The sequence below is a fragment of the Sparus aurata genome, chromosome 4 (assembly GCF_900880675.1).
Source record: "Sparus aurata chromosome 4, fSpaAur1.1, whole genome shotgun sequence".
Lineage (NCBI taxonomy): Eukaryota > Metazoa > Chordata > Actinopteri > Spariformes > Sparidae > Sparus > Sparus aurata.
This window is the reverse complement of record NC_044190.1, coordinates 37,588,032-37,601,598: the sequence shown is the minus strand read 5'-3', so window position 1 is coordinate 37,601,598 and position 13,567 is coordinate 37,588,032. Positions and strand designations below refer to the sequence as shown.

At 43.1% G+C, this 13,567-nt stretch overlaps 2 protein-coding genes across 3 annotated transcripts; one reads left to right on the top strand and one right to left on the bottom strand.

The window, feature by feature from the left end:
* Positions 1-172: 172 nt before the first annotated feature.
* On the top strand, positions 173-4,444 carry cdkn2aip (CDKN2A interacting protein). 2 transcript variants are annotated; one of them, XM_030413656.1, is made up of 4 exons: positions 173-334; positions 765-1,014; positions 1,106-1,224; positions 2,030-4,444. In XM_030413656.1, exons 2-4 carry the CDS (start codon positions 767-769, stop codon positions 2,617-2,619), a joined length of 957 nt encoding a protein of 318 aa, XP_030269516.1. In that variant the 5' UTR covers positions 173-334; positions 765-766; the 3' UTR covers positions 2,620-4,444. The 2 variants fall into 2 exon arrangements, with proteins under 2 accessions (XP_030269516.1, XP_030269517.1); XM_030413657.1 differs by lacking the exon at positions 173-334 and adding an exon at positions 341-577.
* Positions 4,445-10,863: 6,419 nt separating this feature from the next.
* On the bottom strand, positions 10,864-13,072 carry cart3 (cocaine- and amphetamine-regulated transcript 3). The gene is made up of 3 exons (XM_030413441.1): positions 12,801-13,072; positions 12,282-12,365; positions 10,864-12,187 (listed from the first exon to the last, which is right to left on the bottom strand). Exons 1-3 carry the CDS (start codon positions 12,990-12,992, stop codon positions 12,080-12,082), a joined length of 384 nt encoding a protein of 127 aa, XP_030269301.1. The 5' UTR covers positions 12,993-13,072; the 3' UTR covers positions 10,864-12,079.
* Between the last annotated feature and the right edge of the window lie 495 nt (positions 13,073-13,567).

Below are 13,567 nucleotides of genomic sequence, written 5' to 3'. Positions count from 1 at the left end.
TCACGGGACGCGGGCAGTTTGCTAATTCAATGCAGTACGTTCGCTTGCTTTTGCTTTTCGTTTACTTTAATTTTAAAATGTCACACGGATAATACGCGGCCAATTAGTCGGTTGTGTGATACTAGAGTCGACGTCAAGGCACCTTTTGTCGATTTCGGGGCGTAAATCAACTATGCTGGAGAACAAATGAAGCGAAAGTTAGCCCGGCAACCTGTAGCTGGCACTGCGCTTCTGGGAAATGTAGTCCATTCATGTGCAAACGTAGCGCCTTCAATCTTGCGTCATCACTCGGTCATGTAGCTAGCTAGCAACACCTCGCAACGGAGAGAGCTTGGTATGTCGTAGTTACCAGTCAAATTGATTACTTCACACGTTATCTGTACATTATATGGATATTAACGTTACTCGCATTATTTTAATCATGTTATCTCGATGGTAAAATTATCAGTGTGGTTTTAAGTGGAGCTGTTGAGAGTCGGATAGCCGCTTGGCGTAACTTAACGTTAGTTGCTAAAGTCAGTTTGTCAGTGGCACTCCTGAAATCATTGAACGGTTAGCTTAACTGGGCTACTATCAGGCAAGTTAGCAACAAAACACCAGATCTAAAAATGCTAATTAGTAGGTTTACAGCTATAGCAAGTCATCTGTAGAGTTACGTGGTTTAATTAGACCAGTTAGCCTGATTCAAGCTAGCTAAACTAACTTGCCACTTAAAGGAATGAACAAGTGTGCGCTTCTCGTTTGACGTTGTGTTGTTGTTGCAGGGATGGCGGGGGAGAGGAGCGGAGAGGACATAGTTTCAGACTACCTGGGCCAGAATCCGCAGCTGGCCCAGTGGGTCGAGACTTTAAGGGGCTACTGTGAGACCAGAAAACAGTGGCTGGCTCGGAGAGAGTTCATCCTGAGGAACATGGAGGCTTTCCCCACTGTGGAGCCGGGAGTCCCCAGCAGCAGTCTGGACAGGCTGCTGTCTCTGTCCACGGTGTGGGCCAATCACGTTTTCCTGGGCTGCAGGTAAGAAACACATGGTGACAAACTACAGAAAGCAAAGATCAAAGCGCGCAGATGATGCTTCCATATGTCTCTGTTCTCCTCACCCCCCCAGTTATCCTCAGGCTGTGATGGACAAGATCAAGGAGATGAGTGAGGGGATAGTTGTCATAGATGCACCAACTCACAGAACGACAATGGATGGAATGAAAGCAAAGAGGAGCGCCACAACTGGTGAGACACTGCAAAGTGTTTTAAAAAAGCTGACTGTATTTACTTTCAGTGCTTGTGTGAAATTGATAGAATTTAGCCTGAAAATGACACTTAAGTATTGTGGTTAATAGTGGTATCGTATTGCATTATGTTAAAATATGTTGTAAAGAGTGATCAGGCGCCTACAATCAGGAAACAGACCATTAGATGTTAAGTTTATTAACTCATTTGTGTTATGAGTTTGTTATATTTTGTAATGGAGGTCTTACATTTGCATGGCAATTGGCAGGGTGTCTAACTGCATACGTGGTACAGTACCTGGACACTCAATGCGAAGCCAGTTGGTCCTGAGGATTGCCTTAACACCAACATATTTTTTACATGTGGGTTGAAAGAATATTAAAAGCACATTGTCAACATGGTGCCATCCAGCACCACCACCAACATTCTGATTCTGCCCAGGTTTACGCAACAAAACCATATTTTTAATGTGGCCTCAGGCTTCTGAACTCCACTGTACAGAATGTCTTTTTGCCATGAAGTGGTTCCCTTGAATAGCCTTTATAAATGATGTGATTTAATATAAAGCTATGAATAAGTTCAGTAGTGAAGGTACTAAGTGTGCATACAAACAAACAGCCTGTAGCTTGTTATGGAAAACCACCATGTGTCAGTGTTATTTTCCATTGCAGCAGGGTCCAAGTGTAATTACCTACATGCAGTGTTTTTTTCTTTACCCACCCACACCTGAGGCCGGAGCCTGTTTCCTCATTAAAGCTGTTTCTCTGTGCAGTCATCACTGTCCTTCCTGTTGTGTCGTTTGCAGAGGCCGATGCTGACAGCTGTGTGAAGAAAGCCAAATGTGGGCCTAATGAGCTCGACAGTCGACCTGCTGGGAGGACAGCGACTCGGCCTGTGGGTCAGAAATCAGGACCTCCTCCCCAGGCCCCAGCAGAGCACCAGCCCTTCTTCAACCGCCTCTACAAGGCAGTGGCGTGGAAGTTGGTGTCGGCCGGGGGCTTCGGCCCCAACTTGGACCATTTTGAAATACTCCGGAGCTGTGTGGAGTCGTGTAAACAGACCCTGTCCTGTGTGTTTGTGCCACTGAAGGACATTGCAGGTCTCCCCACAGCCCGCACACAGAAGGAAGGCCACGTGTGTGAGATTCGCTGTCAGACTGTTTACATGGGGACAGGATACGGGCGTGATGAGTCAGCTGCCAAAGCCATGGCTTCCAAAGAGGCCCTCAAAGCTTTTCAGGGGCGAAAAGTGACTGTAAAGATCTGCAGACGGAGGTACAAAGGGAGAGATGTGGAGGATTTGATGTTGTTGGACGAACAGCCTCGGAGTCAGGGCTTTCCTCCTGCACTCAGCTACCCTTTTCAGGACGAGCAGCTGGAAGACGGCTCCTCATAGAGCAGACACTTTGTGACGTTTGTCCTGCTGTGATGCTTGTTTGAAGCCTGGAGAAGTGACAATAAATAGAGCTACTGAAAAAATTCATGATGGTGTCGGGACCAGACTGTAATGCAGCTGACCATCATCGCAGACTGATCACTGAGTAAATTTACCATCACAGTCTACTTTGGCATTGGTCATAGTAGTGGTGACACACAAATATGGAATAAAAAGTATCTGGGATACATCTGCAAAACAACATTAAAGAGTCTTCTACTGTATCGACTGCATTTTCAACCGCTTTTAGGTTTACAGAGTTTTATAGACGGTGAACAGTGTATTGAAGTGCTTTGGATTGTGTGCCATCATTAAAAGTCAAACAGCCTCAAACAGGCAAAAATCTGAACACCCAGAAGTCAAAACAGTTTGGAGATGAAGTCAGAATAGAGGAATGTCAGAAAGAATATTGTAGGAGAATGTATCGCACTATATTGTTGTGATTATTTGTCGTGTATGTATTTTCCCCCCGTTTGTTCATTCCTGTCGTGACGGGTTTAATTCTGCTGTGTGTTCACCAGTGTGACTTGTGCAGTCGCAGCGACAGCTTCCTCTCCAGCCTCACGTTGTTGCTCTTTTGTTTGTGTAGATTCTCATTTGCAAGGGAAACAACGGTCACATGGACGAACCAATAACTTGTCTTTTTTTTTGTTTCATCTGCCAGAGTACAAAACAAATAGAGTCACTGTGACTTCTCTAAACATGATGACATCGGCTTTAGTGTTCATGCAGGTTGAAATTGACGTATTGTGTAAATCAAGGCATTAATTTGATATTTTAGTTTGTTTTTTTTTAAACCATAAGTGACTTTTAGGTGTCATGTCAGATATCAACATTTGTTTGTATTAACCCTGGCGCTTTATGGCTGTTTCTGTAACAGGTTGCATTTGTATTTCGACACACACGACAGACTTCAGCTGAACAGGACTGGACCTCACTGAAGTTATCTGGGGACACCCATGTTTTAGAGAAAAATTCAACTTAAAGCAGAAACGGAATACTTTTCAACTTCACTCCATCTTGTGGTGTTACTGTTGGAGCCGCTGTCACAAACAGCGTTAGCAACATTGCTACTGCTAGCAGCATGCCAAAGTAAAAGACAGCTCATCTCAGTGCTTTGAAAAGGCAGCGAAAAACACGAGGCGCCTTTTGTTGTTTTGTTTCTTTGACACAATACGGAGGGAGTGCTCTTCATCGAGTGAATGCCCGTCTGTTAACTCTTGTTTTACCTTGGTTTCTATCTCTGGTTTGTAGTGACCAGGAACACCATGCTTCTTTCTGTTTTTAGTGCAATGGCAGACACTCGCAACCAACCTTTACACGGATGGTGTCATGTTCATGAAGCCTTTAAGCTGTGCAAGCAGTATTTACTTCAGAAGTTGTCTATTGCTGGTTTAAGAAGTAAAATTTGCGGAGTTCACATAAACTGCTCCACATACTGTTGGTATAACGGTGACCAGAGAGCTCCAGTCGGTCCAGTTCTGAGTTCAGCTGTGATTTAAAAAAGTATTTCCTGCACTAGAAGAAATCATTCAAAGAATCGACTGTACTTTACAGTTTTTGTGTTCTTCTGATATTCCTTGCCAACCACAGAACCTGTTCTACTTTACACAGAAGTACTAAAGAGACCTATTTTATTTTGTTTCATTATTTAATCTCACTGATTTAAAAACACTGACCCACTGGCTTTGTTGAAAATATTGGGGTGTCATAATTAATAAAGTTCCTTTGAACACAGTTGGATACAGCGTGTACAGTTCTGATGTGTTCGAGGGTTCGAAGTGCTGCTGTGATTTTTATTTTTTATTTTTCCCAGTCTTGGTTGAAGGTGAACAGGGTTGCATTGACGTGTGAGTGACCACACTGTTCTGTGTTACTGTACGTTTACAGTGGTCCTGTATCTTTATTTTCTCTATTTTTTAAATAAACACAATTAATAAAAAGCTAATTTGGTTTCTGCCTGCAGGAAACAGCACTCAGCATTTTCATAACAGCGTGGAGATTCTGTGTACAGCCTTTTGAAAACAGGCAGTAAAACTTTCTGTCAGATCTTAATGATCTCATCTCACTCGGGGAAACTGACGCTAAACGGAAACAAAAAATTCTTAGAATCAATATGTTGGATTGTGTCACATTCTGCCTCTCATTAGTGGTAATTGGCTAGTTGAGACGCTGAACTGGATGACCCGGTTCCTCATTAGAGACGGTTAAAGAGATGCCAGAAGTGCTGATCAAATAATTATAAACTCTCAGCGATTTGAGTGACATTCAGGCTTGACCTCCCCGCGCAGTTGAAACTGAGCTTTTGTTTACATCAGCAGGACGCCCTCGGCCGCATCAACACAGCCGACCGGACCGCGTTCACATGAGTGCACCCAGATATTTTTCACTTCATTAGACAATCTGAACTCGTGTGCTGATATGATCTGTGTGCTTAAAATAAACTGCGTCACATACGGTGTCGGCAGGACGACCGATGATTTATTCAAGAGCAGCTCCGGCTGATTTGCATCGATTTGAATGTCCTGTGACGGAAAGTTTGCAACTGGAACAAAGCACGCTCCAAATAAAAGTTGATACACAGTTCTGCAGTATTAGAGGAAGTCCTCAGATGTTTACTCCAACTTAAGTAGTATTGCTGCAGGGTAAATGAATACTGTTGCTCTGTCTCTGCAGTCAAAGTCTTACAGTCAAATTACCAAAAGTATTATTATTATCATGATGCACATTTCAGAGAATTGTGTTTTCATATATATACACCACGTCCATTTTGATGCATTATTGTTTTCATCACCTTTCTTTTTACGTTTTACTTTACTTTTCATAATATATCATAATGTATTACTATATTTATGTTTTGTATTCTTAATCTAAACCTGCACAATAACAAGTAACACATAAATGTAGAGGCCATGAAGTTTAATAGTACTATAGTAGCTTAAAATTACAATATTTAAGTAAAGAGCAAGTACCTCAAAATTGTATTTAAATACATTATTCGAGTACTTTCCACCACTTCCGCGATGTCGTTTGTGTGTTTTCACAATATGACAATATACTGTTTGTTTTTGATAGTTGGTCTCAGGTGTCACCACTAGAGGGCAGCACTGCTTATATGTGATTTCACCTGAAAGAGTGGACTGACTTGAGAGAGAGGTGGTGCGATATATCCTCTATGCTGATGATCTTGTCCTGCTACCCTCAACAGAAGTGTTACAGAGTCACTTATCACTAAGGATGGATATCGTTCAGATTTTACCGATACCGATACCGATCCTTATCGGTACCAAAACTTATCGATACTACAACATGTAATTTTATGTAAACTGGGTTAGGGTTAGGGGGTTAGCTGAGTTTGGCACTTTGCTGACAGGAAGTCAAGCACAGAAATAACAATAAAACATCTGGTTACTTTTCAAAATAAAACACTCTGTGTTGACACCAGCACACAAATCTCAAAAAAGAGATAAACACTTCCTGTTGTTGTTGTTATAACACAGACCTTTAACCAGTGGCGGTTCTAGACCAGTTTTAATAGGGGGGCCAGGTTGGGGCCGTCTTTTGTGTTAGGGGGCACATACAACCCAGAAAAAAAGATAAATCCCTCATTCAGACAAAACAGTGTTAACAATTTCAGAAATTTGGATTGGGTAGTAAACTGCTGAGACACTTTATTTCTGCCTTTCCCTTCAAAACAAAATCATTGCAAGAAGTCTGTCATTGTATTATTAATGCAGACTCCCTGTCAGGGGGGCCACAGGGGGGTCCAGACTCGGAGTTACGGGGGCATTTGCCCCTGTTGGCCCCCCCCCCTAGAACCGCCCCTGCCTTTACCTGCGGTCACGAGTGATTATGTGATTATCGCGGAAACTCGTCGGCCTCGCGACGCCAGCTGTCTACTCAAAACGAACCCGTGGGGGTTACCAGATGGATGGAGCCATAACGCAGCGGACCTGTATCCAGTGGAAATTCGGGGTAAGCATCTTCACCAAACACTTAGCGCGCACATAGTATGAAGCTAAAGGAGGGCGGCGTGATTGACTGCTATAACAAAGTACAGCTAGCAGCCCGGCTAACGCTAAAGACTGCAGCGCCGTGGCAGCAGCAGTTTCGTTTCTGCGACGTCAAGTCACGGAGTTTGTTGTTAAGTTTGTAGTCATTACAGTTGGGTGGACGTTCAAAAGCCGATAAAAATCATTTTAAAAAAGTACAGATAACAGTACCGTGTGTCCAGAATCTTAACGGTACCCTGGTACTGACCCAATTAGGAGTCCTCGGTATACATCCCTACTTATCACAACTAGAATAATACTGTCAAACCTGCTCAAACCAGCCGACTGACCGCCGATGAGCAAACTACAGAGAAAAGTTACCAGTTGCACAACCAGTCAGAACTCTGCTGAAGAAACAAATCCTACACATCTACGGAGGTGACGAAGGTACCGACACTCTTTACTCGAAAAGAAGTAAAAAGTTACTTTCAAACCAGGATCATTGGATTTGTGATGTACATCTTCTCCACATTTATTCTCCCGTGTCAGGAGCGGTGATGATAACAGTCACAGCCGTCACGTCACACGAGATCTGCGTTTGTACAAGTTTGTTTGCGTTGGCACACAACACGAGCAGAGCAAACACAGGCAGAGCTCCACACATTAATCTGAATGTGTTATAAATCAACTTCGCTGCCTCCAGCTTTGTCTGCGGCTCGTGTATTGAGCGGTTTACACCCAACAATGTCATTCTGAGAGAGCAATCTCTATTTCAGACTGTATCATTTGTCTCCCGCACCGTCTCTCCATCCATCACACTCTCAATCACCCTCCGCCTCTGTCGCTCTGTCTGTTTTCGCGGTGTTTCCGTCAACATCTCTATCAGTCATTCTTCGCCTCTCTGTCAAATTATCACACACAAACAAATGTTCCTCCCGACGGGCGATTGCTGCGGGTTCGAGCTGTCTGAACGTGTGAAAAAAAGGCCCTCACAGACACATGCAATCTCTCTATCGGAATTGGAGGTAATTCCCGGAGGAATCAATAGCAAATCCCTCGCTGTCTGGGGAAGGTATTTCTGTTCAGGTGTAAGATAAACAGTCTCTTTGTCGGCACGACCACCGCAAACGTTCCTGCTTGTCCAGAGGTTTTACAATGTTTGACGGAGTGGTTTTCTCCATCTATGTTTTTTCATTCAATCCCCCCTAGTTGAATTTAAAAGCATGTAAAAATGGTCTATATGGGAGTTTTTACATTTCAGAAAGGTTTAATAACTCCTTCTTCTCTCTTCGCAGACGACACATGACGATGAACGGCGATGCGATCTTCAAATTACGATCCAGGACATGAAAGAGTTCGATGAAACAAACACACGGGCAGTTTTGTTGTTATCGAAGGTGAAATGTGTCAGAAGATTATCAACAGGATGTGGAGGAACAACAGTTTTGATGTTATAACGTTTGTGTATTGTGTTGCAATGGTTAGCATGCTAACCAGCTAGCCCCAGCTAGGTTTAAAGATCCTGTTCTTGCAAACACTTACCTCAGACCGCTAGCTGCACGGCTGACTGAGCTAACTTTCTTACGTCGGCTACAGTTGGCAGCAGTTAGCGGTTACTCTGGTGATATGCTGCCCCCTATTTGTCGTGAGTATGAGTTCAACATGTGGACACTTCTTACATATTGCTTTATTCCTTTAAAAGTCTTGAAGGTCATTAATCTGTCGCAGCAAGTCGAAAAATGAGCACAAGTTTCGGACATCTTGCTAGATGTTTATATGCCTCCATTAAGGCCCCCACACACCGCCAGACTCACACCAACAGCCAACGGCCTTAATCCGACCACTCTGTTGCCTCTCGTCTGACCCGTTCGGCAGTAAAGTTGCATTGAACACACCGTTTCAACGTGCTGCCAGCTCCACAGTAGCGTGTACATTCTGCGCTTGCGCGAGATGCAATAAGCCTCCTCAACAGCGGGTGGCGCTAGTCTCGTGCCAGTACTCCAAAACATGAAAACAGGAAATGACGGAGTTCATTAAAAAACAAAGCACACACAGTATACCGCCCCTCCCACACACCGCGCTGATCCGCTAGCACACAACCAATCAGAGAATCCAATGGCTCCGACGGCTGACAGCCAAGCTTCTCAGAATCGGAACAGAAGCCGTCCACTTGGTTCCTAAAGCTTCCAACGCAGCTGAACACACCGAACAGATTTGTTCTGGAACTCGTCCGAGTCTCTGCAAACGCTTCAGACGTCCAACAGTTGGCCTGGTGTGTTTCAGGCTTTAAAGGTAAACATGAACGTCTGCCACCAGCGGGCTCTCTATCAAAACAGAACAAGAGATGAGTGTTGAGTGGAGGGCCGCTCAGAGAGTCTGTATTAGAGCCAGACCCTGCTCCGATCCGGAGCCGTGTACTGACGGGAGGAGAGCTCAGAGATTACTTTATCTTCACTCCTCTTTATCAACCTGACTGCAGCAGGGATCCGTCTCTGTCGGGTGTTGTACTTTACTTGATTGGTGTTATGTTGCAGCGAGGAGAAGTGAACAGAAGAGAGAGAACCGGAGTCTCAGGTGAGTGCTGAGTTCAGTGGTTGACCTGGTGATTGCTAGTTTGCAGCTGATGTACAGCGAAGTAATCCTGCTGTTGATCCTGCAGTCAAACTCGCTCACTGGTGACGACCACGCCGTTAAACAAACAGCACCGCTGATGAAAATCCACCCGATGACTCAGACAGAAATGTTCCCAGACGAGGTAATGTTTTATTCATAGTTACTTTAGTCTTGTTCGCTGACTTTAATTATCGTGATGGGCGACCTCATGAAACACACGGTGACTTTGAAGAAACCTGTTTATTTCTCTGGTTTGAACATTGCCGGAAACGTCTGGGATAATGAAAGAACACAACTCAACAAACTATATAAGACAGATCAAGTCGTTTTCAACACTTTTAATGCAGAAATCTTTCATATTTGACGATAGTTGATTTTACCAAATCCATTTGCATTTTAAATATCTGCACAAATAAAACACATCCCCTTTAGATAAAACAATATTTAAAGATATAAGAGGTCAAAAGTAGATATTTCTTTTTGGACATTTCATAACTTTCTTTTCTTTATTGTTTTCCCTTTTACATGAACTTGGTATTTTGAGTTTCATTGTCAACATTGCACCTAAAACTCTCTAAGTCAGATATTAGACCAATAACTGACTGTCACTCTGGTTGTGACGTCAGAATATGATGCTCGCACCACGGCGTCTGAAACTCAGATTAAAGGTGAGCACCGTGAAACTTCTCCTCTTCAGCTGATGAATGAACTGTAAACATGTTTAAAGGAACAGTTCGCCCACAAATGTGACCCTCGTGAAGATGAAGAGTTAAGTGATGTTTCTTGTCCATAAAAACATTTCTGGAGCGTCACAGCAGAACAGCCTCGCAGCATTCTCACAAACAACTGTAAAATTACAGCTTGTCCGGCATAATCCGAGTCTCTGAAAGCCTCGAGATCCCCAAATTGATTTTAAAAAGATGTTATTTACAACCTGGATGTGCGTTTGAGCTCATGCAGCCACTTCAGACTTCAGCGTGAGAACACTTTTAATGAAGCAGCTGCAGTGAAGATTTGAGTTTAGATAAGGGTGTAAATAACGTCTTTTCAAATCGATGTGGGATGTCGGGGGCTTCCGGTAGACTTGGATTACTCCGGATAAGCTGCATGGAGCCATTTTATGGTTTGTTTATTTTGTGTTTACAGAACGCTGCATCGCTCAGACTTCACCTGATTTTCAGCGTGAGTGACGGAGAGAATGAAGTTTGTTACCGATGTGTGTGCCGTGGAAAGAAATAGCTGTATGTTGTTGTTTGTTTTGTTTCAAGTTTCAGGTCACACCAAATCTGAATCCATGTGCATGCACGTTACGTCATCAGCTGCTCTCTTGACAGTGAATGGGAGGCTGTTGGCACGGCGACAGATGTGACAGTCACTCTCTGCTACATAACTACTTCCTCTGCAGCTGGATTAGGTTTCATTTTAAGCACCCTCCACCCCCGGCCTGGCAGGTGTGGCGTCACAGATGGCTGTCACGTCCACGTCACTCACTAAATATTGACCGAACATCAACACAAATCAAAACACGAGCGTTATGTAAGAGACTCCAGGCGCACCGGAGCAGCTTTTTTTTTTTTAAAAGAACAAGAGGCGACTCCACTGCTTTACAAAACAAGATGGTCCACAGTTTATTATCTATCGTTAGATATCGTCATGACTCATACACAAACATTCATCTGAAACAAAAATAGTTCAAGTTCATAACACAGGTTTTGGATTTGCCCAGACGAAGAATCACTATAATACTCCCGTTACGCGTGTGTGTGTGTGTGTGTGTGTGTGTGTGTGAGTTTGCTGTGCATTGTGGGTTATTTCTCAGCTCATATTACATCACAACTATGTTTTTTTTGTGGTTTCACAGACATAAAGTGGATCTGAATATTTACAGGACCTTCATGGTTCTTTGTGGTGTTCTCATCTCCTGTCTGTCACCATAATATCCTGCAGACTTTCACTTTTATGTGATATAATATGCTTTAATACTTATTGTACACAGGGCCGTAGCTACCGGCCAGGACACTGAGGTCATCTGACACCTTATAATATCTTTTATATCATTAAAATAAACAAATATATAGCTAATCAAACTTTAGTTTTGAGTTATTTTATTGTTTACAAGCAATTAAATGCTTTATAAACTATTTAATCACAATTGTTTGTTGGAAACTTGCAGCTGATGTTCATAATTACTGTGTAGCTCATTTATAAACATTATTTGGACGTTATTAAAGAGTTACAACTGATGTTTTTAACATTTACAATTGATTTATTCATAATTTAATTGTCTCTGAACAGTGAAATCACCGAGCTTAATCTAATAACCATAAATGTATTAATGATGGTTACTATGACATGTTTATTATCGAGAAGTATCTTTTTTTTTTATCAGAGAATTAAGTTTAGTACATTTATGTCAGTTGTTACTTATCTTCTTCTTCTTCTTCTGTTGGAATTTGAGTCCAGTTTCCATCAGTGTGCTGCAGTGATATTATTCTCTAAGTGATTATTGGTCCAGTCAAAATGCAAAGAAATGCATTGATTTATACTACAGGTGGAGGTGCAGGTGCAGGTGGAGGTGGAGGTGGAGGTGGAGGGGCATGACCTCAGTGTTTCTACTCTCCTGTCTACGGCCCTGCTCATATTGAACTACTACAGTATTCGTTGGGGTCGGGCAGTCACCGCGCCTGCTCCTCAGCTGCATCATAAAAAATATAACTAAATAATTACTGTACAAAGGAATCAAGTGACAGTTTTTTTTCTTTTCTCTTCTTCTCCTCTCCGCACCAAGCAGCAGCTACATTCAGATCCGGCGAGGCTCATAAGCACTTCAGCAGGAAAAAGTTGCAGAAAGCTCCCCGGGGACAGTCGCACATCTTCCCGATCCGAGCGCCTTTCCTCACGGCGCACTGCTCCCCGACGTCACACTGAGGGAGAAGCGACAGATCGATCATTTCTCCTGCCGATACATGCATCAATCAATACAGCGTGCATCAGAATGTATGAGATATATATATGTACCGTCGGGACTTGGCCGAATTTCTTCTCCCACATAGGCAGTCGTTTAGCCTGCAGCTTTTCAAGAACTTCTTGGAGAGCTCCGAGCTGCGAGGAAACCAAAAAGGGAAGAAAAAAAAGACGCTCAATGAATTAAAGTGTTATGAAGGAAAACACTCAAGAAATGTTCAAATAAAACAAATACCTTTGCAATGTTATATAATAATCCATCATATAGTTTTATATAATGAACAGATTCTGTTTAAAATTACACAAATCGGTCTGATTAAAGTGAACAAATCATTTTTCTCATCAGAGCAGAAGTTGGAGTGCAAAAATCTTAAATGCGTGGATTTCTGAATGGAGTTTGGTTGATTTTTTTTGTCACAAACTGGATTTAATTGCCACATTTTTAATATGTATGCAACACAGCACAACTGAGTCTCAAAGTAACATGCAAAATATGTTAAAAAGAATAAAATCAGAATAATTCACATTTCCCTCTGTAAGTTTTTTAATGCGTGCATTAGATTTAAATCTTACCAGCTGCTTCTCGCTGGTCAGGTTCGGACCTTTCGGGTAAAAGTCCCGCAGCGCTCTGGGGCTCAGCTCCTCTTCCGACTCGGCGTCCACCACCTCCGCCGCAGCGACGCTGGAGAGCAGCAGCAGCAGCGCGCAGAGCAGCGCCCCGCTGAGCAGCCTGGAGCTCTGGATGGTCCCGGTGCGCGGCATCATGTGTCCCCTGTCCCCGTCTCAAATAGCTCGCTCCCCCGCGCCAAACACCTTTTTATCTGACTCCTGCCATCTGCTCGCTCCACCTTATCCTTTGATTTTTTCTCTTTTTTTTTTTTTTTTTGTCATGCGTAACAGCCGCCCTGGGTGAGTCATCCCGTAAAAGTTGCTGGGCAAAATATGCCTCAAAAAGTCAACAATAACAAGAGCAGCGCTGCCAGGGGGGTCGTTACTGGAGGAGTAATGGATTACTCCTTACTCAGAGGCTGATTGGAGGGTTTAAAGTGATGAGGTCATCTCTATGCAGTGTGATGAGCATTCAGACAGTCAGCTGGATGCAGTTTGATGTCTGGGTCTGTCTCTGTTGTCATTATGAGATTATAATTTAACTCATAACAAGATCTTTGAGTGGTAATCTGCTGGATTACAGCCTCAGGATCCACTTCCACTTTATCCAACAGCAGTGATCGGCGAGCCTGAGAGCATTGCTTTGTTTAGTATTCCATGTGGAGACGCAGTAACTTACAACAGATTACTTTTTTCCCCATCATCACCTCAGAATGACATTTGCAGCCTCT

Excerpts from the sequence above, each read along its gene's own strand:
- cdkn2aip (XM_030413656.1), top strand. The coding sequence starts at position 767 with ATGGCGGGGGAGAGGAGCGGAGAGGACATAGTTTCAGACTACCTGGGC. Across the intron at positions 1,015-1,105 it reads CACGTTTTCCTGGGCTGCAG|TTATCCTCAGGCTGTGATGG; the intron begins GTAAGAAACACA and ends TCACCCCCCCAG. Across the intron at positions 1,225-2,029 it reads AAAGAGGAGCGCCACAACTG|AGGCCGATGCTGACAGCTGT; the intron begins GTGAGACACTGC and ends TGTCGTTTGCAG.
- cart3 (XM_030413441.1), bottom strand. The coding sequence starts at position 12,992 with ATGATGCCGCGCACCGGGACCATCCAGAGCTCCAGGCTGCTCAGCGGG. Across the intron at positions 12,366-12,800 it reads TGACCAGCGAGAAGCAGCTG|CTCGGAGCTCTCCAAGAAGT; the intron begins GTAAGATTTAAA and ends GTTTCCTCGCAG. Across the intron at positions 12,188-12,281 it reads AATTCGGCCAAGTCCCGACG|TGTGACGTCGGGGAGCAGTG; the intron begins GTACATATATAT and ends CTTCTCCCTCAG.